At 38.4% G+C, this 22,011-nt stretch overlaps 2 protein-coding genes across 2 annotated transcripts; one reads left to right on the top strand and one right to left on the bottom strand.

Annotated features, from left to right (window-relative positions):
* The first annotated feature begins 3,427 nt into the window (after positions 1 to 3,427).
* LOC143601688 (small ribosomal subunit protein eS6-like) lies at positions 3,428 to 6,003 on the top strand. The gene is made up of 6 exons (XM_077079035.1): positions 3,428 to 3,477; positions 3,578 to 3,642; positions 4,903 to 4,960; positions 5,048 to 5,156; positions 5,235 to 5,504; positions 5,564 to 6,003. The coding sequence occupies exons 1-6, from the start codon at positions 3,472 to 3,474 to the stop codon at positions 5,803 to 5,805; spliced, it is 750 nt and encodes a 249-aa protein (XP_076935150.1). The 5' UTR covers positions 3,428 to 3,471; the 3' UTR covers positions 5,806 to 6,003.
* A 979-nt stretch (positions 6,004 to 6,982) lies between these two features.
* On the bottom strand, positions 6,983 to 10,117 carry LOC143601687 (phospho-2-dehydro-3-deoxyheptonate aldolase 1, chloroplastic-like). The gene is made up of 5 exons (XM_077079034.1): positions 9,671 to 10,117; positions 8,557 to 8,834; positions 7,664 to 7,940; positions 7,330 to 7,575; positions 6,983 to 7,265 (listed from the first exon to the last, which is right to left on the bottom strand). Exons 1-5 carry the CDS (start codon positions 10,115 to 10,117, stop codon positions 7,005 to 7,007), a joined length of 1,509 nt encoding a protein of 502 aa, XP_076935149.1. The 3' UTR covers positions 6,983 to 7,004.
* Positions 10,118 to 22,011: the final 11,894 nt, after the last annotated feature.

Here is a 22,011-nt window from a genome sequence, read left to right as displayed (position 1 = left end):
TATGAGCTTTGACAATAATAATGAAGCTGGCGCGTGAGGCGGCTTACGAGCTATAAGAAAAATGACAGCTTGCGCGCGAGGCGTCTTATGAGCTGTGTGAATAATAAAAGCTTGCGCGTGAGGCGTCTTACGAGCTATAAGAATAATAACAGCTTGCGCGCGAGGCGTCTTATGAGCTGTGAATAATAAAGGCTTGCGCGTGAGGCGTCTTACGAGCTATAATAATAATAACAGCTTGCGCGCGAGGCGTCTTATGAGCTGCATGAATAATAAAAAGCTTGCGCGCGAGGCGTCTTACGAGCTATAAGAATAATAACAGCTTGCGCGCGAGGCGTCTTATGAGCTGTGTGAATAATAAAGCCTGCGCGTGAGGCGACTTACGGGCTGTAAGAATAATAACAGCTTGCGCGCGAGGCGTCTTATGAGCTGTGTGAATAATAAAGCTTGCGCGTGAGGCGTCTTACGAGCTATAATAATAGAGCTTGCGCGCGAGGCGTCTTACGAGCTAAAAGAATAATGACAGCTTGCGCGCGAGGCGTCTTATGAGCTGTAATAATAGTGGAGCTTGCGAGTGAGGCGGCTTACGAGCTACTTTATGTCCCGCGCCACGCGCAGATGTTGCATGCGTGTGCGCGTAGACTTTGGTTTTGTGTTACGCGCCACGCGCAGATGTTGCATGCGCGTGCGCGTAGACTGTGATATGTGTGAGCATGTGATGCGCAAGCATGTGTGATATGCGTGAGCATATGTGATGCGTGAGCATGTGGTATGGGGATTCCCATCCTTTAAGTTTGGCGCGTAGCCATATGGGATATTATGAGGATTCCCATCCTTTAAGTTTGGCCCGTAGCCATATGGGATATTATGAGGATTCCCAACCTTTAAGTTTGGCGCGTAGCCATATGGGATATTATGAGGATTCCCAACCTTGGCGCGTAGCCATATGGGATATTATGAGGATTCCCAACCTTGAAGTTTGGCGCGTAGCCATATGGGATATTAGGAGGATTCCCAACCTTGAAGTTTGGCGCGTAGCCATATGGGACATTAGGAGGATTCCCAACCTTGAAGTTTGGCGCGTAGCCATATGGGACATTAGGAGGATTCCCAACCTTGAAGTTTGGCGCGTAGCCATATGGGACATTAGGAGGATTCCCAACCTTGAAGTTTGGCGCGTAGCCATATGGGACATTAGGAGGATTCCCAACCTTGAAGTTTGGCGCGTAGCCATATGGGACATTAGGAGGATTCCCAACCTTGAAGTTTGGCGCGTAGCCATATGGGATATTAGGAGGATTCCCAACCTTGAAGTTTGGCGCGTAGCCTGATGCGCGCATGCACGGCGATGGAGTGGTGACTCGTGAGTGCGCGTGCATGGCGGAGGTCTCTTGCGCAAAACCCAGATGGTGGTTTCCGCGGCGGCACATGCACGGCTGCGGAGTGAGAATCCGCGGGCGTGCGTACATGGCGGCGAAAGTCTGGTAATTTCTGGATCTGCAATTTTAGAGTCAGATCTGCAACTTTAGACCTAAAATCCAGGTCTGTAATCTAGACCTAAATCTGTAAATCAGATCTGGACAGATCTGAAGCCCGGAGCAGATTTAAAACCATCATAGATCCGGAGACCTGATCATTCGAATCAGGCCGTTTCTTCTTGCCCAGATCTAAAAGCCTCTTTTTAGATCTATGGATCTTTTTGAGCTTTAATAGAACGAGCTTTGAAGCCTTTTTCTGTAAACTTCCAGATCTGGGTTTTTCCTGGGAGAGATCTGACAGCCGAGATGAAGATCGAAGGGCAGTTCGTTGCCGTCCCACGGATGGCGCCAATGTCGAAGCACGAAATGAATCTAACCTGATCCATGACGATGTTTCCACGGATTTTCGAGATGAACGAACCACGTCTTGATCTTCTTCAGCGGCTGCGCCGGCGACCTGGCGGCGGACCTGCGATGGCTTTTGGGGGTGTGGAGGTGACTGCTAAGATATCCTGAGGATTTTTTGTTCACAGACACAAAAAGTGGTGGTGGCTCTTATTGAGCATCCCCCTAATAAGGAGGTGGAGACCTCCTTATATAGAGAGTCTCATGGCCACCATCATGATACCCTAATGGGCCTAGCCCAGTTAGGGTTACCTCCACAAAACCCCCTCAGCCCAATAACATTGTATTAGTCCATGTAATAAAATAAGCCAAACATAATAGATTTAGGGTCGTAGAACCGGGTTTTAGTACCATACCCCTACACATACAATTGTCAAATTTATGTAGTTAACTTTGTCATAGCTCACTCAGCAATACTTAATTATAGATGAGGGTTATTTTAGATAAACAACTCAATGCATTCTGATAACCCTTGTGAAATTGTCGAAAAATATATCATGAACAAGCAAAGACAATGGTGAACTAACAGAAGGTTATATAGATTTTTTTTTAAATAAGTTGCTTAATTTATATATAACACAAACCGAGCTACAATAGATAATCTTTTAACATAATTTTGGTAACACCTTATTAGAGGTACTAGTTATTACAATATGAATCGGGCAGATCTGATATGTCGAACCACTGAAATTTTTGGGGTGTGACAAGTTATTACAAACACGAATTCGTTATTCGTCGTAGATGGTATCCTTTTAACCCTTGAGTCTCATACTTTTCTGCACTTATAGTTTATTAATGTAATCGGGTGACTTAGTGAGACTTGTTATTTTATGTGACTTAAGTTTGATTCCTGCCACCAACGTATATTTTCAACGGCATTAGGGTGGTGATGGGAGACTAGACGAGTAGGTGACGTTCACTAGTTGGATCTTTGAACTAAACAGGCTTTATCTCATCGCGTTGTCGTGCATTCGAGCGAGTGTTCACGAGCGTTGTCCTTAGGTGAGTGTTTTCCACAAATCGAAAAATGAGTGTATTCCGATGTGATAAATTTAACCAGTAATCATGTAAAGAATTAGTTGGCCGTTAAAAAAACATCATGTTACTCTAACTAATAAAGTAAGTTATAATCACTATGGTAACTAAAAGTATCCACTTTTGTTATCTTATACAAAAATATGGTTGTTTAAAAAGCTCGAGGCTCGAAGCTCGGGCTCATGGCTTACTCGATAAAAGCTCGAATAAAGTTATCTAAAATAACTTGATTTGAAACATCCTGAGCTGAGTTGGCTCATTTTTGTAATCGAGCCAAAATCGACCTAGGCTCGGCTCGATCTTAATCTCATTAAACTTTAAAATCGAGCTAGAGCCTAGCTGAGCTGCCTCGTTTAATTTCAAGCCCGAGCTCGAAATCACCCTGGCTCGACTCGTGAACAACCCTGTAGACATTAATAAACTCCAAGGGGTCTAACTGTACTTACAAACTAAAACAAGGGCTTAAACAGACTATATATATACATACATACACACTCTTTTTAACTGGTAGCAAACCCTAATTCCAATTCTCTTAGCCGCCAATTGAGTGAAGAAGATGAAGGTATGCATTATTATTAATACTATTATTCTAATCTGCATCAATTAACTTACTGTTTTCACTAATACGTATGATTCTTATCATTAAATTTACGTAATTGCAGTTCAATATCGCTAATCCAACCACTGGTTGCCAGAAGAAGCTCGAAATTGACGATGATCAGAAGCTGTAAGCCTAATTAAGCTTCTAATTCCATTCATTTGCATCTTAATTTTACCTATCGTGTATTATTTTGAAAATTAGGGGTTTGTGTTTGGTGTGTCTGTAGGTATGTACTGGTTTTAGGTGTTAGAATGTATACTTAAGGCTTTAAATGATGGCCGTATGTGCTCGAGGTGTAAACGAGTCGAGTTTAGATTGTTTATATAAAGTGGCTCGAGCTCGAGGTCGGCTTGTTTATTATTGTTAGTTAATTGTTTTTTATATATAGCTTTTATAATTATTTACATAAATGTTTGTAAATATTATTTTTGAAGAGAGCTTGAGCTTGACTTGTTTTGAGCTTAGTTTTTGAAGTACGAGCTTCGCTTATGAGTTTATTTCTTAAGCTCGAACTTGGCTTGTTTATTATGAATTAATAAGTTTATGTATGTTTTTAATTATTTATTACATATTTTGAGAATAACGTTAAGTGAGTCTAAGCTCAGCTTGAGGTCGTGTTGTACCTTAAACGAGCCGAAGCTTGGCTCGTGCTGGGTCATGCAGTGTGAAATTGATATATAGAAGTCCAAAAGAAGTCAAATTTAAAATCACATATGGCTCGAGTTTGGGATCGATAACTAAACAAGCTGTGTTAGAGGCTCAGGCTTGGCTCGAGCTCTAAAAAGCTCGGCTTGTTTCGATCTTTTTATTGATTCGAGCTTGAGTAGCTTATTAGCAGCTTGGCTCATTTGCCCCCCTGTTTATATATAATAATTAGCTATTATATAATTATATTAAATAATAGTTATATAATAATTGTTTAGGCCCGCGAGCCAGCTTGAGCTTGATATGTGAAGCTTGGGCTTGAGCTTGTTTATTTAATTAGCCTTTTTAAAAGCTCGAGCTTGGATCAATTTGAGCTTTAACGAGCCAATCCTGAATAGCTCGGTTCGTTTACACCCGTTGTCATATATTAAGAAATAAGATAATCATTTGATTGAAGTTAGGTAATCAGCTTTTACAACATATTTGTTTACTACATTTGATGAGTTTGACTCTCAAATATCAGAATCATGTTGTATGACAATGACTTTGTGTTTATATATGTTGCTTTTTATTTCACTTTTAGTTGGGGCATATAATGTTTACAAAATTAGTTTGTTCATGAAGCTTGTACATAGCTCAAATTGTTTTGTTTGCTGATAAAGTCTGTGTTTTTTTATTTCATTATAGTTTTATTATGTTAAATAAGCATATTCAAAGTTGTTTTTTTGTATTATTTTGTAGCCGAGCATTTTTCGACAAGAGGATCTCACAAGAAGTTAGCGGAGATGCTCTTGGCGAGGTAAAACAGTTTGTTTCAAATATAATTAAATATTATTGGTCATTTTTTTAATTAATAACTAAGTTTCATCATGTTTATATCTTCCAGGAATTCAAAGGTTATGTTTTCAAGATCATGGGCGGCTGTGATAAGCAAGGCTTCCCAATGAAACAGGGAGTCTTAACTCCAGGCCGTGTTCGCCTTCTTCTCGTTCGAGGTTCATATTTTTATCATCATCATTAATATTTATTTTCATTTCTTCATCTAAATTACTAGATTTACCAACAAATTACAGGAACGCCCTGCTTCCGTGGGTATGGAAGAAGGAACGTTGAGAGGAGGAGAAAGTCGGTTCGCGGCTGCATTGTAAGCCAAGACCTTTCGGTTTTGAACTTGGTGATTGTGAAGAAGGGTGAAAATGATCTTCCAGGGTTGACTGATGTTGAAAAGCCGAGGATGAGAGGTCCAAAACGGGCTTCAAAATTCCGCAAGCTTTTCAATCTTTCCAAAGAAGATGATGTTAGAAAGTACGTTAACACATACCGAAGAACCTTTTTCACTCAATTAGCGCCACATCAGCGACTAAACTTGGTGATAAAATGTTGATTTTGAATTTTTCTTTAACAGGAAAGGAAGTTAGCAAAGCACCAAAGATTCAAAGACTGGTGACTCCGTTGACTTTACAAAGGAAACGTGCGAGAATTGCTGATAAGAAGAAGAGAATTGCTAAGGCGAAATCCGAGGCTGCAGAGTACCAGAAGCTTTTGGCTACAAGATTGAAGGAACAGAGAGAAAGGCGTAGCGAGAGCTTAGCTAAGAAAAGGTCAAGGCTTTCTGCTGCATCGAAGCCGTCTATTGCAGCGTAAGGTAACGAGTTTTGAATTGATAGTTTGATAATGATTTGGTTATCAAAGTATTGATTATGGTTTTCTTATGTTTCTTTTTGTGGTAGTAAGTTGGATTATTGTTTGGTTTTAGTTATTGATATGATGTTGTTATATGTTATTTGGATCATAGCTGTTTTATTGGATGGATTTTGTTATATGGTGTTTATGTTTGCTTTTTTTTTTTCTTTTTGTGATTTTGGTGTCAAAACATGTCAATCTAAGGCTATGTGTAATTTTCATATAAAATTTACTTCTTTAAAGAGTAAAGTGAGTTTATTAAAAATAATTAATAATATTGTAATTGTTAAGGATCTGATTTTTTTTTTACTTTAAATGAACGACAAATAAAGTGTCGCCAATTTCTAGCCTAAATTTTCACTTCACCTTTAAAAGTACTTGAGTTAAAGCTAATCTCCTCACTTGAATATGGTAAGCTTGTTTATTGATTTGAGTTGAGTTAATACAAACTAGACTTTGAAATCACAGTTTGATCATACCTACTTAAAACCCATAAATTGAGATAAAAGTATTGTTACCTACCTAACAACTGTATCACTAGATCATATAAAAAGACAAAATTAGGTATCAGTAATTTATAACAAGGGATCTTGAAAAGAGAGACATTTTGTCATCTATAGTCCACCTATTGCCATGTGTAGCCAAGAACCATGTTAACTTACACGTGCCATGTTTTCTTTAATAGCGTTGGGACTACTCTAGATATGTAAATGAGTCTTCTAGTTTCCAAATCACTATCAAAGAAACTCATCACTATACAAAAAACCCTGTAAATTAGGTTTTAACTTTTAAATGGGAGACCTCAAAATCCTAAGCCTAAATCAAAGGTATATCATATCATATATGCAAGTATTATATGAAACAAGACAAAAAGCCTTGAATTATTAAATATATAATCTTATATTATTTTTTGTGGTTTTCTTTATAAAATGTAAAAGTATAATGTCTAATAGCAAAAACCAGAAATGTAATCACACCAAAGTTAAACTCACAAAACTGTAAACTTTATATTACTGATGCATATATAAGTATATAACATTTGATGTTACTATCTCATCACTTCCAACCCCTTGTTCAAGTATGCACATACAATACAAGATCATGATTCCTTTTTATTAAAAACAACTTATATAACAAGAAACTTAACATAACAAGATGAACTAGAAATTGGACAAAGATTGTGTAGCTCCCATTCTTCGCTTTCTGAGCCGCTCGGCTATGATGAAAGCGAGCTCCAAAGACTGGGATGCATTAAGCCGAGGGTCACAATGGGTGTGGTAACGTGAACTAAGGTCATCAAAGGTCACGGTTCTTGAACCGCCAATACATTCAGTCACGTTTTGACCCGTCATTTCAAGATGAACACCACCCGGGTTACTTCCTTCTTGCTCGTGCACGTCAAAGAACGCTCTCACTTCCGCCTGTTATATTAAAATTGTTAGTACACATTTATGTAAAACGGATATGAGTAATGAGATAAGTTACCCTAATAGCATCAAACGGGCGAGTTTTGAGGCCAGACGGAGCCTTGATGGTGTTGCCATGCATAGGGTCACTAACCCATGTGACAGTGTGACCCGCCCTTCTAACGGCTCTAATAAGATGTGGAAGTTTGACTCTCATATTTTCGGCTCCCATTCTTGTTATGATCGTAATCCTCCCCGGCTTGTTTTGAGGGTTCAAGATATCAATGAGCTTGACCAACTCATTCGGGTCCATCTTGTCACTCACCTACACAACCAAAAAATATATTTTAACGACGTGTTCATGTTTTTCAAACAAAAGGGTGTAAGAAAACGAATCAAAAAATAAAATTTACCTTAATCCCGAGTGGGTTGGCGATTCCTCTAAGGAACTCAACGTGTGCGCCATCAAGTTGACGAGTTCTCTCACCGGCCCATAGGAAATGGGCCGAACAATCATAGTATAAGCTTGAAGTTGAATCCAATCTAGTGAGAGATTGTTCATAAGGCAAGTGTAAGCATTCATGTGATGTCCAAAAATCGGTGGTGGTCATAATAGGGTGGTCCGTTGTAAGCCCGATAGCTGACATGAACCCGAGTGCCTCGTCAACTCGGCTAGCTAGCTCTTGATACCTATGACACCAAACCAAAACTTTTATCATCAATATGTCCAAATCATACAAATAAGCAAGAGACAAGAATCATATAGAGGTTCGTGGTTTTGGTCACTCCATCACTTAAATGTCTATTATACCCTTCATCAATTTCAAATCTTGGACTCCAAAATGCAATAAAAAGCTCTTAAATGCCTATTATACCCTTCATCAATTTCAAATTTTGGTAAAAGATCTTAACTGTCTATTCTACACTTAAAAGAATAACTAAGGCTATGTGTAGTGGAGGGGCTACAAAATTGGGCGTTTTGTGTCATGTGGCACCCAGTCACCAAAGGTAGGTTTTTGTTTTTGGGGTGTAATGGTGTTGTAGAACAATATATATATACATACCACACACACAAAATTATAATAATAATAATAATAATAATATAAATCAAACAAAACAAGCAACAAAAAACACTCCCCCCCCCTCGCCCCATTTATCGCCTGGGGGGGGGGGGGTTCAGCCCAAAAATCGCCCCATTTTTTGTGGTTTTGTCGCCCACTACATGTGGCCTTATAACTCAATCTACTTCCCATATGCTTATTATCAATGACTCATATGCATTAAATAAGTTAACAGAAAGACATACCGATCACCGGCTTCACTATGCTCGGTGAAATCAAGATTCCACTGAGTAACCCTTTGCATAGCAGCATAACCACCAGTGGCAAAAGCCCTCAAAAGATTAAGAGTGGCTGCAGATTGACAGTACGCCCGAATTAACCTTTGCGGGTCCGGTGTTCTTGATTTCAAATCAAATGCATCACCATTTACATTATCCCCTCTGTAACTTGGTAACTTCACACCATCTTTCTCCTCGAAAGGATCCGATCTTGGCTTCGCAAACTGACCCGCCATTCGTCCAACCTGTTTTCAACAAATCAAGATAATCCAAAATCAGATCAAATTCAATCAAGATTTTCATAAAGATTATAACTTTACAATCTAGCTTGCGAGTGGCTTGGATTGGATCGATAAAGATCTCAAACGAGCCGAGCTTTTTCGAGCTCAAGCCTTGTGTGTTTTTAAGTTTGACCTCTTTTGGACTTCTATGTATTAATTTCACACCACACAACCGAAGTCGAGCAGAGATTTGGCTCGTCTAACGTACAACACGAGCTCGAGACTGATTTAGGCTCGTTTAATGTTTTTCTCATAATATATAAAAAATAAGTAAAACATACAAAATAAAAAAATAATAATAATAAAAAAGGCTTAAAATGATGCATAGCCGAGTGGCTCGTTTAAGGTACTAGACGAGCTCGTTTAATTTGTTTTTCTTTTAATATATAAAAAAAATTAAAACATACATAAGTTAATTAATAAATAATATATGAGCCGAACCCGAGTTTGAAAAGACAAGCCGTGAGCTCAAGCTTTAGAAAAAGAGCTCGAAATGATCCGAGCTCGAGCCTAACCGAGCTCGGGCTTAAATTATCATCATGAATTGCCAATAAACTTAAAAGGGTCAGTTTAAAATCATAAAAAAGAGCTAATACTTTTTTTTAGATATATAAGAATAATAAAAAATAACATAAACTATAAATAATATACGAGTTGAGCTCGATCTTGAAAAAAACAACTCACCAACTGAGCCAGCTTTAGAAAAAGAGCTCGAAATGATCCTAGCCTCATGCTAAATTATCATCAAATTGAATGAATTAACAAGAAATGTGAAAAGAAAAAAAAAAAAAAAACTCAACCTTGATAATAGGCATTTGACCACCAAACATCAAGACAGCACCCATTTGCAAAACCACCCTAAAAGTATCTCTAATATTATTAGCATTAAACTCCTTAAAGCTCTCAGCACAATCACCACCTTGAAGCAAAAAAGCATTGCCCATGGCAGCCTCAGCTAGTCTTTCTTCCAAGTGTCTTGCTTCACCTGCAAACACAATTGGTGGGAAAGAATCAAGGGTTTGGAGGACAGAGTCAAGGTCTTTTTGGTCTGGGTATTCTGGTAGTTGAAGTGCTTTCTTGGTTTTCCAACTGTCAACTGTCCAGTTTGGTTTGGTGGTGAGTTTTGTGGTGGTGGTGGTGGTTGATGGGTTAGGTGAGTGCATGGCTGAGATGGGTTTGAATGATCTGACATTGGTTTGGAAGGATTTGGTGGGTACTAGAGAGTTGGTGGTGGTTGAGAGTGCCATTGTTTTGAAAAGTAAAGAAGTTGTGTGATCAAATGGTGTAGCTTTGAAGAAGTGAAGAAGAAGAAGTGAGGGGTTACATAAGGGGGGAGTGGTGGTGGAGGTGATGTCATCACTCATCCCACCCCTCACCCAATCAAATTATGTCAAGTCACCAGCCTCAAATTCATCACATTTTGATGGAATTTGATAGGAGTGATGTGATGTGATAGGTTTTGGTATATATACATATAGATTTTTGTGTGAGCAAGAGTATTGTATTTGGGGTGTATATATATGTATATAGAGATAGAGAGTTTCATCACTCAAACCCACTTAAAACGTGATGGCCATCACGCAAAACACCTCCGTCAAGTTTGATAAGAGAGTGGCGGCGGTGTTCAAAAACACATCACGCGTGATGAGAGCTCCATCACGTTGTGCCCCGTCCCCCCTAATGAGGAGGTGGTGGTTTGGTAGGAAAAGAGAAAATCCAAATCTTTTTTTAAGGATGGATAATGTTTCACTAGTAGTAAAGGACGGAATGATTTGAGCTACGCCTTGTAAAGTTGTTAGTTTGAATTTTGAGTCTACTCAGGTTTAGTTCAATTGTATGTTTCATTAGAAAGTTATGCTCTTGTGATGGCATAACGATTGTCAAGTGGTGGCCGTCGATATGGATTCTCGGGTAGGGATGAGCAAATTCAGTTCTGGTACCGATTTGGTACCATCGGTACGGAATCAGTGCCAAAGTTTTGAGTTTCGGTAACGGTGCCGGTACCGGTATTTCCTGATATTTTTTACCTTCAATACCGGTATCGTCTCAGTACTGGTACCGAACCGAAGATTTTCGGGACCAGGACCGGTCGGTACGGTACCGATTTCATCCCTATTCTCGGAGGAACACCCAAATCAAACTCTGAAGCCAACCTGAGCCGGTTAAGATAACGCAGTCTGGCCAGAGTGGGGCAACGGACTCTCCAATTTGAAGAGTCTATTGGTCTAATACAAAAGAAAGAAAGTCGTAGTTCTAGGAAAAGTAAAAGCGGTATCAGTCTAAGCGTCTAGTGGGGATTAATCGAGAATAATTGGTGTCTTTTCGAGATTTTAAACAAGTATTTAGGCTCGTTATTTAAACATACGATGATTATTTTTTTGTTTAAAGTTAAAACATTTGTCATTTTTTATTTGTCTCCCATTGGATGGAGAAACAAAAGTAGAGAGACAATTTATACTCTATAAATGCGAGTTAAACCCTTACAAGAATTAATAAATTTTGTAACTTACATACTTCAAGTAATTTTATTTTTAACCCACTAACAACAACAAATTATATATTTGGCTCTTATGACAAATAAGTTGTAATGTCGTGCTAATTGAGTCGAACGAGCCAAATCGAGTTTAATTTGGAGCCTAACCAAGCCAGATTAGAATGAAGTTCGAGTTACCATGGCTCAGCTCGTTAACAACCTTTTTTAGTATTGTTATTCGTTGTATCGCATGGGTACCCCACTAGTAATGATTAAACAAAAATTAACATGGCACACGTCATGTATGTTCTTAGACTATATATTTGATTATTATGGTGCGTTGTATTCATTTGTATTTAGAAAAAAAAGAAGAAAAACTATCACGCGTTCATTAAAAATTTGTATTTTAATTTCAATAACCACGTATGTTGAACTCGTGTGTAATTGAAATTTTCATTTATCCAGAGCTTCTACTCTTCTATGGCATGGTTGCGTAGAGGCATAGAGTTTAGCGTCAAATTATGGAGCTAGAGTTCTTACGAACCCTAATCGTAAATTGTAAGGTCACCAATAAGTGATGTTCTTAAGCTTGGGTTAGGCACGTTAACGGATGAATTGCCTATGAATGACTATTAAAACATTAATGGTCATAAAAAAATATGTGCATCTTTAAGGTATTAAATTTTAACTCAAGTATTTTATGTTACATTTCCTAATTTGGCTTTATCTACTTTTGAATTTTAAACTTTTTTGACCTTATTAAGTTTATCTCAACCAATGTTTTAAAAATTGATATTTTATTTGTATTGGATTGGGTTTAAAAATGGTACAGCCGGTTGAACGAGTTATGTCGGGAAGTTCAACTTGTTGAATAGCTTAACTTATAATTTCTTATAAATGTAACTTCAATCTAAAAATAACACAAAACTAAATAATTACATAACAAAAAATGATCTCAAAGTTAATCCATATTAATAAAAATAATGCAAAGGGACTCAATTTTAAAAAAATAGTCCTAAGGTTTACACGTTTGAATGTTAATTGTTGGGTTAAAAGTAATTTTGAAAAAAATATGGGCCGCAAAAATCAAAAGTTTATCGAACTTAAAACCGGTTTGCCGATAAAAACCGGTATTTTAGACAAAAACCGCCGGTACTATTATCTAGCAAACCGTTGAAAATACCGGTATGCTGTGCGAAATCTAGTTTAACCAGTTCAACCGGTCGGTTTGAACCAGTTTTTAAAACCCCTTCAATGAGTAATAATACCCTAAACACATTAAATAATTTAACATGCTGCCAATAACAATATATTTTTTTTATAATCATAATGTAAAATATCTACTCTAAAAATTACAAAATACATAATAATATTTAAGAGATCATTGTCATAATATAATCACAAAGAAACAAGCACGATATAGCGTACAGGATTAGGTGGAAGGATAATTTCTGGTAAATTACTAAAAATGATAAGGACAATAATATGTGGTGGGATTAATGGCATGACTATAATGTTTGTCAAGTCAACTGATTATTTGGTACTTCGGTTTGTGTCAAAGTGTCTACCTACTCCTCGTTTGGCTTCTATTTTCTTTACAATTTTTTATTTATAATTATTAATAAAGTAGTTGTTTTAAACTCACGCGTTGTGATGGGGATGTGTCAGAAACTCAGTCAATATTGATTTAGTTTGTGGTGATATCGGTCCGTACTATATTTAAAACTTATAGGGTTGTTTGTGTAACTTATTGAGACTTAAGGGTCACCGTATTTAAAAGGTGTGGGGTTAATAGTGTAACTAATTGAAGCTATCGAGCATTCTAACAAACTAAAGTGCGGGACATGAGGGCAGAGGCGGACATAGGCTGTGGGAATGGAGGCTTTTACCTACCATATACCATGTAAGAAAATAAAATATAGAAGGAAATAGTGTTATGATGAGTTGTGCTAATTAGTGAGTTTATGTAAGTAACTAAATTCGTTTGTATTGTTCATATTTTTAATTAATTTCCTCTTACTCATATTATTATTTACCTTTTTGCTTAGTTATTTGTTTAACTAAAACAAACTAACAAACGTATCCAATAAAATATCATTAGAGCATTGGAATGGATGAAGAGAAACTTTCATTTATCCCAAAAGATTCGTTGCTCTTATTCCCGTCAAGACCTGCCATCCAAAATCACCTTTACAATAGATTGGATGCACCATATCACCACACAAAAAGGCATGTTGCTCTCATTCCCATCAAGACCGTTACAAATTTACGTTTATCTCAACTTTTCCATCTTTACAATAGAGGAGACGTATCTTATCATCATACAATAACCTATGACATAATATTGTGGTTTTTGCGAATGGACTAGTTACAATAGGAAAACTTAGCACCAAGAACATATCGACATGTTATACGTGTAAAATACGAAACATGGTTAATCATAACTATATTTAGAATTAATGTTGGAAAATTATTTAGAATTGATTGTATTATTAGTATAAAACTCTTGGATTGAAGAAACTCTTAAGTAGAGTAGTTTGATGACACTTAATTAGTTTTTTATTATAGCATTAAGTCACTAACTAAGTGTGACACTTGATTTTTCTTCAACTCTTATATATATTAGTAAGCTTTATGCCTCATTTGAAAGAGATTTCATTGTGTTCACTTGAAAATCTATATTTCAGGAAAATATAGAGATGAGTACTCTCTACTCGATTCCTTCATCGCCTTATTCTTTCCTATTCCTTTTCAAAAACACCGATATACCCGTTGTAAAATAAAAGAAGTAATAATAATAACAATAATAATAATAATATAGAAAGGTCGGTTTGATTGAAGAATTATAAACGTAACGGCTCTCGCTAGACTGAGAAACCCAACGCCGTTCATCCAATTTCCGATTCGTTCATCATCTGGTAAGATAATCGAATCTGTGATCTCGTAAACTCAAACCTACACTCTGTTATTGCTATTATTATTATTATTACTTAGGGTTACAGTTGTATTTAGTGTTTTAAGTTAATTAGCTGTTGACCTATACTCTGTTATTGCTATTACTTAGGATTACAATTCTGTTTGGTGTTTTAAGTTACTTGTTTTAGGTAATATTATAATAATATTGGTGGACTTATGGTTGGCGTAATTACCGGTAGCTGAATACTGGACCTGTGTTTTGCCTGAAAATCGAATCTCAAACGTTACGTTACGTACACGCACTACACTCTGTTATTGCGATTTAGGGTTACAGTTGTGTTTAGTGTTTTAAGTTAGTCGTTGAGCTTAATTCAAAGCTACTTTCTAGGGTACTTACGGTTACAGGTTTCGAGAGTTGGAGTTGTAGTCATTCATTTTGCTATTACTTAGGGTTACAACTGTTTTTTCAATGTCAAATTATAATAATGATATTGGACTTTTGTCTTTAAAATATTTTAGAAAATACAAAAACATTAAAACATTGAAAAAAACAAAACAAAAATATTGTGTTTTGTGTTTGTAAAGAAAAATCCGAAAAGACAAAAAAATTGTGTTTTTAAAGCATGTACAGAGAAAAACCCAAAAAGATTTCTGCATATTGTTGCTTAAAATTATGTCATTTACTTATATTTGAAGGACATATACTTGTATATGTTTGGTCCTGATGTTTATTTGTAAATGATTGGGATAACCATTTACCTGATAATAGAAAGTAACTGGGGCAACAGTTATGTGTTTTTAATTAATTCACTCGCTGAAAATTATGTCGGTTATTTAAGTTTGTGGAACATGCTTGCATGTTTTGGTCCTGTTATCCACTTTTGGATTGATAGGATAGCCATTAATCTATAGACTAAAGTAACTGGGGCGATTGAATTTATTTTTATTCTCCTAAAATTTTTTGTAAATGATTGGGATAACCATTTACCTGATAATAGAAAGTAACTAGGGCAACCGTTATGTGTTTTTAATTAATTCACTCACTGAAAATTATGTCGGTTATTTAAGTTCGTGGAACATGCTTGCATGTTTTGGTCCTGTTATCCACTTGTGGATTGATAGGATAGCCATTAATCTATAGACTAAAGTAACTGGGGCGATTGTATGAAAGTCTCCAAGACCCAATTTCTGATCCGAATCAGTGGTTCGACCAATACACGGTTTGTTCTCCGGCTCGGTCAACATACCCTTTTGTCAATACTGGCAAAATTTCGAACGGGACCCGGGGTGGCGTGAGGGCATAATTATTGATCTAATTCTTTCGTATGTGTATAAAATATTGTATGGAACTCTTCAAGACCGAATTTCTAATCCGATTCAGTGGTTCGACCCATACTCAGTTTTTTCTCTGGCTCGGTGAACATACCCCTTTGGAAATATTGACAATTTTCGAACGGGCCCCGAGGTGGCGTCAGGGAATAAATATTGTTCTGAATATTTGGTATGTGTATAAAATATTGTATGGAAGTCTCCAAAACCGAATTTCTGATCCGATTCAGTGGTTCGACCAATACTCAGTTTTTTCTCCGGCTCGGTGAACATACCCTTTTGTCAATACTGAATAAATTTCAAACGGGACCCGGGGTGGCGTGAGGGCATAATTATTGATTATATTCTTTCGTATGTGTATAAAATATTGAATGGAAGTCTCCAAGACCGAATTTCAGATCCGATTCAGTGGTTCGACCCTTACTCAGTTTTTTCTCCGGCTCGGTGAACATACCACTTTGGCAATACTGGCAAAATTTCGAACGGGCCCCGAGGTGGCGTTAGGGAATAATTATTGATCTGATTATTTGGTATGTGTATAAAATATTGTATGGAAGTCTCCAAGACCGAATTTCGGATCCGATTCTGTGGTTCGACCCATACTCAGTTTTTTCTCCGGCTCGGAGAACATACCCCTTTGGCAATACTGTAAAAATTTCGAACGGGCCCCGGGGTGGCGTCAGGGCATAATTATTGATCCGATTATTTCGTATGTGTATTAAATATTGTATGGAAGTCTCCAAAACCGAATTTCAGATCCGATTCAGTGGTTCGATCCATACTCAGTTTTTTCTCCGGCTCAGTGAACATAGCCCTTTGGCAATACTGACATAATTTTGAACGGGCCCCGAGGTGGCGTCAGGGAATAATTATTGATCTGATTATTTGGTATGTGTATAAAATATTGTATGGAAGTCTCGAAGACTGAATTTCTGATCTGATTCAGTGGTTCGACCCATACTCAGTTTTTTCTCCGGCTCGTAGAACATACCCCTTTGGAAATACTGGCAAAATTTCGAATGGGCCCCGTGGTGGCGTGAAGGCATAACTATTGATCCGATTATTTCGCACGTGTATAAACTATTGTTAGGAAGTCTCCAAGACTGAATTTCAGATCTGATTCAGTCGTTCGACCCTTCTCAGATTTTTCTCCGGCTCAGTGAACATACCCCTTTGGCAATACTGGCAAAATTTCGAACGGGCCCCGAGTTGGCGTTAGGGAATAATTATTGATCTGATTATTTGGTATGTGTATAAAATATTGTATGGAAGTCTCCAAGACCGAATTTCGGATCCGATTCAGTGGTTCGACCCATACTCAGTTTTTCTCCGGCTCGGATAACATACCCCTTTGGAAATACTGGCAAAATTTCGAATGGGCCCCGGGGTGGCGTGAAGGCATAATTATTGATCTGATTATTTCGCATGTGTATAAACTATTGTTTGGAAGTCTCCAAGTCTGAATTTCAAATCCGATTCAGTCTTTAGACCCTTACTCAGTTTTTTCTCCGGCTCGGTGAACATACCCCTTCGACAATACTATCAAAATTTCGAACGGGCCCCGAGGTGGCGTTAGGGAATAATTATTGATCTGATTATTTGGTATATGTATAAAATATTGTATGGATGTCTCCAAGACCGAATTTCGGATCGGATTCAGTGGTTCGACCCATACTCAGTTTTTTCTCCGGCTCGGAGAACATACCCCTTTGGAAATACTGGCAAAATTTTGAATGGGCCCCGGGTTGGCGTGAAGGCATAATTATTGATCTGATTATTTCACATGTGTATAAACTATTGTTTGGAAGTCTCCAATACTGAATTTCAAATCCGATTCAGTCTTTAGACCCTTACTCAGTTTTTTCTCCGGCTCGGTGAACATACCCCTTCGGCAATACTATCAAAATTTCGAACGGGCCCCTTGGTGGCGTTAGGGAATAATTATTGATCTGATTATTTGGTATGTGTATAAAATATTATATGGAAGTATCCAAGACCGCATTTCGGATCCGATTCAGTGGTTCGACCCATACTCAGTTTTTTCTCCGGCTCGGAGAACATACCCTTTGGAAATACTGGCAAAATTTCGAATGGGACCCGGGGTTGTGTGATAGCATAATTATTGATCCGATTATTTGGTATGTGTATAAAATATTGTATGAAAGTCTCGAAGACCGAATTTCAGATCCGATTCAGTGGTTCGACCCTTACTCAGTTTTTTCTCCGGCTCGGTGAACATATCCCTTTGGCAATACTGACAAAATTTCGAACGGGTACCGACGTGGCGTTAGGGAATAATTATTGAACTGATTATTTGGTATGTGTATAAAATATTGTATGGAAGTCCCCAAGACCGAATTTCGGATCCGATTCAGTGGTTCGACCCATACTCAGTTTTTTCTTCGGCTCGGAGAACCTACCTCTTTGGCAGTACTGGCAAAATTTCGAATGGGACCCGGGGTGGCGTGATGGCATAATTATTGATCCGATTATTTGGTATGTGTATAAAATATTGTATGGAAGTCTTCAAGACCGAATTTCAGACCCGATTCAGTGGTTCGACCCTTACTCAGTTTTTTCTCAGGCTCGGTGAACAAACCCCTTTTGCAATACTATCAAAATTTCGAACGTGCCCCGAGGTGGCGTTAGGGAATAATTATTGATCCGATTATTTCGTATGTGTATAAAATATTGTATGGAAGTCGCCAAGACCGAATTTCAGACCCGATTCAGTGGTTCGACCCTTACTCAGTTTTTTCTCCGGCTCGGTGAATATACCCCTTTGGCAATACTGGCAAAATTTCGAACGGGCCCCGAGTTGGCGATGGGAATAATTATTGAACTGATTATTTGGTATGTGTATAAAATATTGTATGGAAGTCCCCAAGACCGAATTTCGGATTCGATTCAGTGGTTCGACCCATACTCAGTTTTTTCTCCGGCTCGGAGAACCTACCCCTTTGGCAATACAGGCAAAATTTCGAATGGGACCCGGGGTGGCGTGATGGCATAATTATTGATCCGATTATTTGGTATGTGTATAAAATATTGTATGGAAGTCTCCAAGACCGAATTTCAGATCCGATTCAGTGGTTCGACCCTTACTCAGTTTTTTCTCCGGCTCGGTGAACATATCCCTTTGGCAATACTGACAAAATTTCGAACGGGCACCGACGTGGCATTAGGGAATAATTATTAAACTGATTATTTGGTATGTGTATAAAATATTGTATGGAAGTCCCTAAGACCGAATTTCGGATCCGATTCAGTGGTTCGACCCATACTCAGTTTTTTCTCTGGCTCGGAGAACCTACCCCTTTGGCAATACTGGCAAAATTTCGAATGGGACCCGGGGTGGCGTGATGGCATAATTATTGATCCGATTATTTGGTATGTGTATAAAATATTGTATAGAAGTCTCCAAGACCCAATTTCAGACCCGATTCAGTGGTTCGACCCTTACTCAGTTTTTTCTCCGCCTCGGTGAACATAGCACTTTGGCAATACTAGCAAAATTTCGAACGGGCCCCGAGGTAGCGTTAGGGAATAATTATTGATCTGATTATTTGGTATGTGTATAAAATATTGTATGGAAGTCCCCAAGACCGAATTTCGGATCCGATTCAGTGGTTCGAACCATACTCAGTTTTTTCTCCGGCTCGAAGAACCTACCCTTTTGGCAATACTGGCAAAATTTCGAACGAGACCCGGGGTGGCGTGAGAGCATAATTATTGATCCGATTATTTGGTATGTGTATAAAATATTGAATAGTAGTATCCAATACCGTATTTCAGATCCGATTCAGTGGTTCGACCCTTATTCAGTTTTTTTCCGGCTCGGTGAACATATCCCTTTGGTAATACTAGCAAAATTTCGAACGGGCACCGAGGTAGCGTTAGGGAATAATTATTGATCTGATTATTTGGTATGTGTATAAAATATTGTATAGAAGTCCCCAAGACCGAATTTCGGATTCGATTAAGTGGTTCGACCCATACTCAGTTTTTTCTCCGGCTCGGAGAACCTACCCCTTTGGCAATACTGACAAAATTTCGAATGGGACCCGGGGTGGCGTGATGGCATAATTATTGATCCGATTATTTGGTATGTGTATAAAATATTGTATGGAAGTCTCCAAGACCGAATTTCAGATCCGATTCAGTGGTTCGACCCTTACTCAGTTTTTTCTCCGGCTCGGTGAACATATCCCTTTGGCAATACTGACAAAATTTCGAACGGGCACCGACGTGGCATTAGGGAATAATTTTTAAACTGATTATTTGGTATGTGTATAAAATATTGTATGGAAGTCCCTAAGACCGAATTTCGGATCCGATTCAGTGGTTCGACCCATACTCAGTTTTTTCTCCGGCTCTGAGAACCTACCCCTTTGGCAATACTGGCAAAATTTCGAATGGGACCTGGGGTGGCGTGATGGCATAATTATTGATCCGATTATTTGGTATGTGTATAAAATATTGTATAGAAGTCTCCAAGACCCAATTTCAGACCCGATTCAGTGGTTCGACCCTTACTCAGTTTTTTCTCCGCCTCGGTGAACATACCCCTTTGGCAATACTAGCAAAATTTCGAACGGGCCCCGAGGTGGCGTTAGGGAATAATTATTGATCTGATTATTTGGTATGTGTATAAAATATTGTATGGAAGTCCCCAAGACCGAATTTCGGATCCGATTCAGTGGTTCGAACCATACTCAGTTTTTTCTCCGGCTCGGAGAACCTACCCTTGGGTGGCGTGAGAGCATAATTATTGATCCGATTATTTGGTATGTGTATAAAATATTGAATAGTAGTATCCAAGACCGTATTTCAGATCCGATTCAGTGGTTCGACCCTTATTCAGTTTTTTCTCCGGCTCGGTGAACATATCCCTTTGGCAATACTAGCAAAATTTCGAACGGGCACCGAGGTGGCGTTAGGGAATAATTATTGATCTGATTATTTGGTATGTGTATAATATATTGTATGTAAGTCTTCAAGACCGAATTTCGGATCCGATTCAGTGGTTCGACCCATACTCAGTTTTTTCTTCTGCTCGGAGAACCTACCCTTTTGGCAATACTGGCAAAATTTCGAACGGGACCCGGGGTGGCGTGAGGGCATAATTATTAATCCGATTATTTCGTATGTGTATAAAATATTGTATGGAAGTCTCCAAGACCGAATTTCAGACCCGATTCAGTGGTTCGACCCTCACTCAGTTTTTTCTCCGGCTCGGTGAATATACCCCTTTGGCAATACTGGCAAAATTTCGAACGGGCCCCGAGTTGGCGTTAGGGAATAATTATTGATCTGATTATTTGGTATGTGTATATAATATTGTATGGAAGTCCCCAAGACCGAATTTCGGATCCGATTCAGTGGTTCGAACCATACTCAGTTTTTTCTCCGGCACGGAGAACATACCCCGAACGGGACCCAGGGTGGCGTGAGGGCATAATTATTGATCCGATTATTTGGTATGTGTATAAAATATTGTATGGAAGTCCCAAAGATCGAATTTCGGATCCGATTTAGTGGTTCGAACCATACTCAGTTTTTTCTCCGGCTCGGAGAACATACCCCGAACGGGACCCGGGGTGGCGTTAGGGCATAATTATTGATCCGATTATTTCGTATGTGTATAAAATATTGTATGGAAGTCTCCAAGACCAAATTTCGGATCCGATTCGGGGGTTCGACCCATACTCAGTTTTTTCTCCGGCTCGGAAAACATACCCCTTTGGAAATACTGGCAAAATTTCGAATGGGCCCCGTGGTGGCGTGAAGTAATAATTATTGATCCGATTATTTCGCATGTGTATAAACTATTGTTTGGAAGTCTCCAAGACTGAATTTCAAATCCGATTCAGTTGTTCGACCCATACTCAGTTTTTTCTCCGCTCGGTGAACATTCCCCTTTGGCAATACTATCGTAATTTCGAACGGGCCCCGAGGTGGCGTTAGGAATTAATTATTGATCCGATTATTTCGTATGTGTATAAAATATTGTATGGAAGTCGGCAAGACCGAATTTCAGACCCGATTCAGTGGTTCGACCCTTACTCTGTTTTTTCTCCGGCTCGGTGAATATACTCCTTTGGCAATACTGGCAAAATTTCGAACGGGCCCCGAGTTGGCGTTAGGGAATAATTATTGTTCTGATTATTTGGTATTTGTATAAAATATTGTATGGAAGTCCCCAAGATCGAATTTCGGATCCGATTCAGTGGTTCGAACCATACTCAGTTTTTTCTCATGCTCGGAGAACCTACCCATTTGGCAATACTGGCAAAATTTCGAACGGGACCCGGGGTGGCGTGAGGGCATAATTATTGATCCGATTATTTGGAATGTGTATAAAATATTGTATGGAAGTTTCGAAGACCGAATTTCGGATTCGATTCAGTGGTTCGACCCATA

The sequence above is a fragment of the Bidens hawaiensis genome, unplaced genomic scaffold (genome assembly GCF_021521415.1).
Source record: "Bidens hawaiensis isolate Kalapana, Puna unplaced genomic scaffold, B.hawaiensis_p1.1 tig00056972_1, whole genome shotgun sequence".
NCBI classification, from domain to species: domain Eukaryota; kingdom Viridiplantae; phylum Streptophyta; class Magnoliopsida; order Asterales; family Asteraceae; genus Bidens; species Bidens hawaiensis.
The sequence above is the reverse complement of the archived record's forward strand: the minus strand, read 5'-3'. Positions and strand labels throughout refer to the sequence as shown.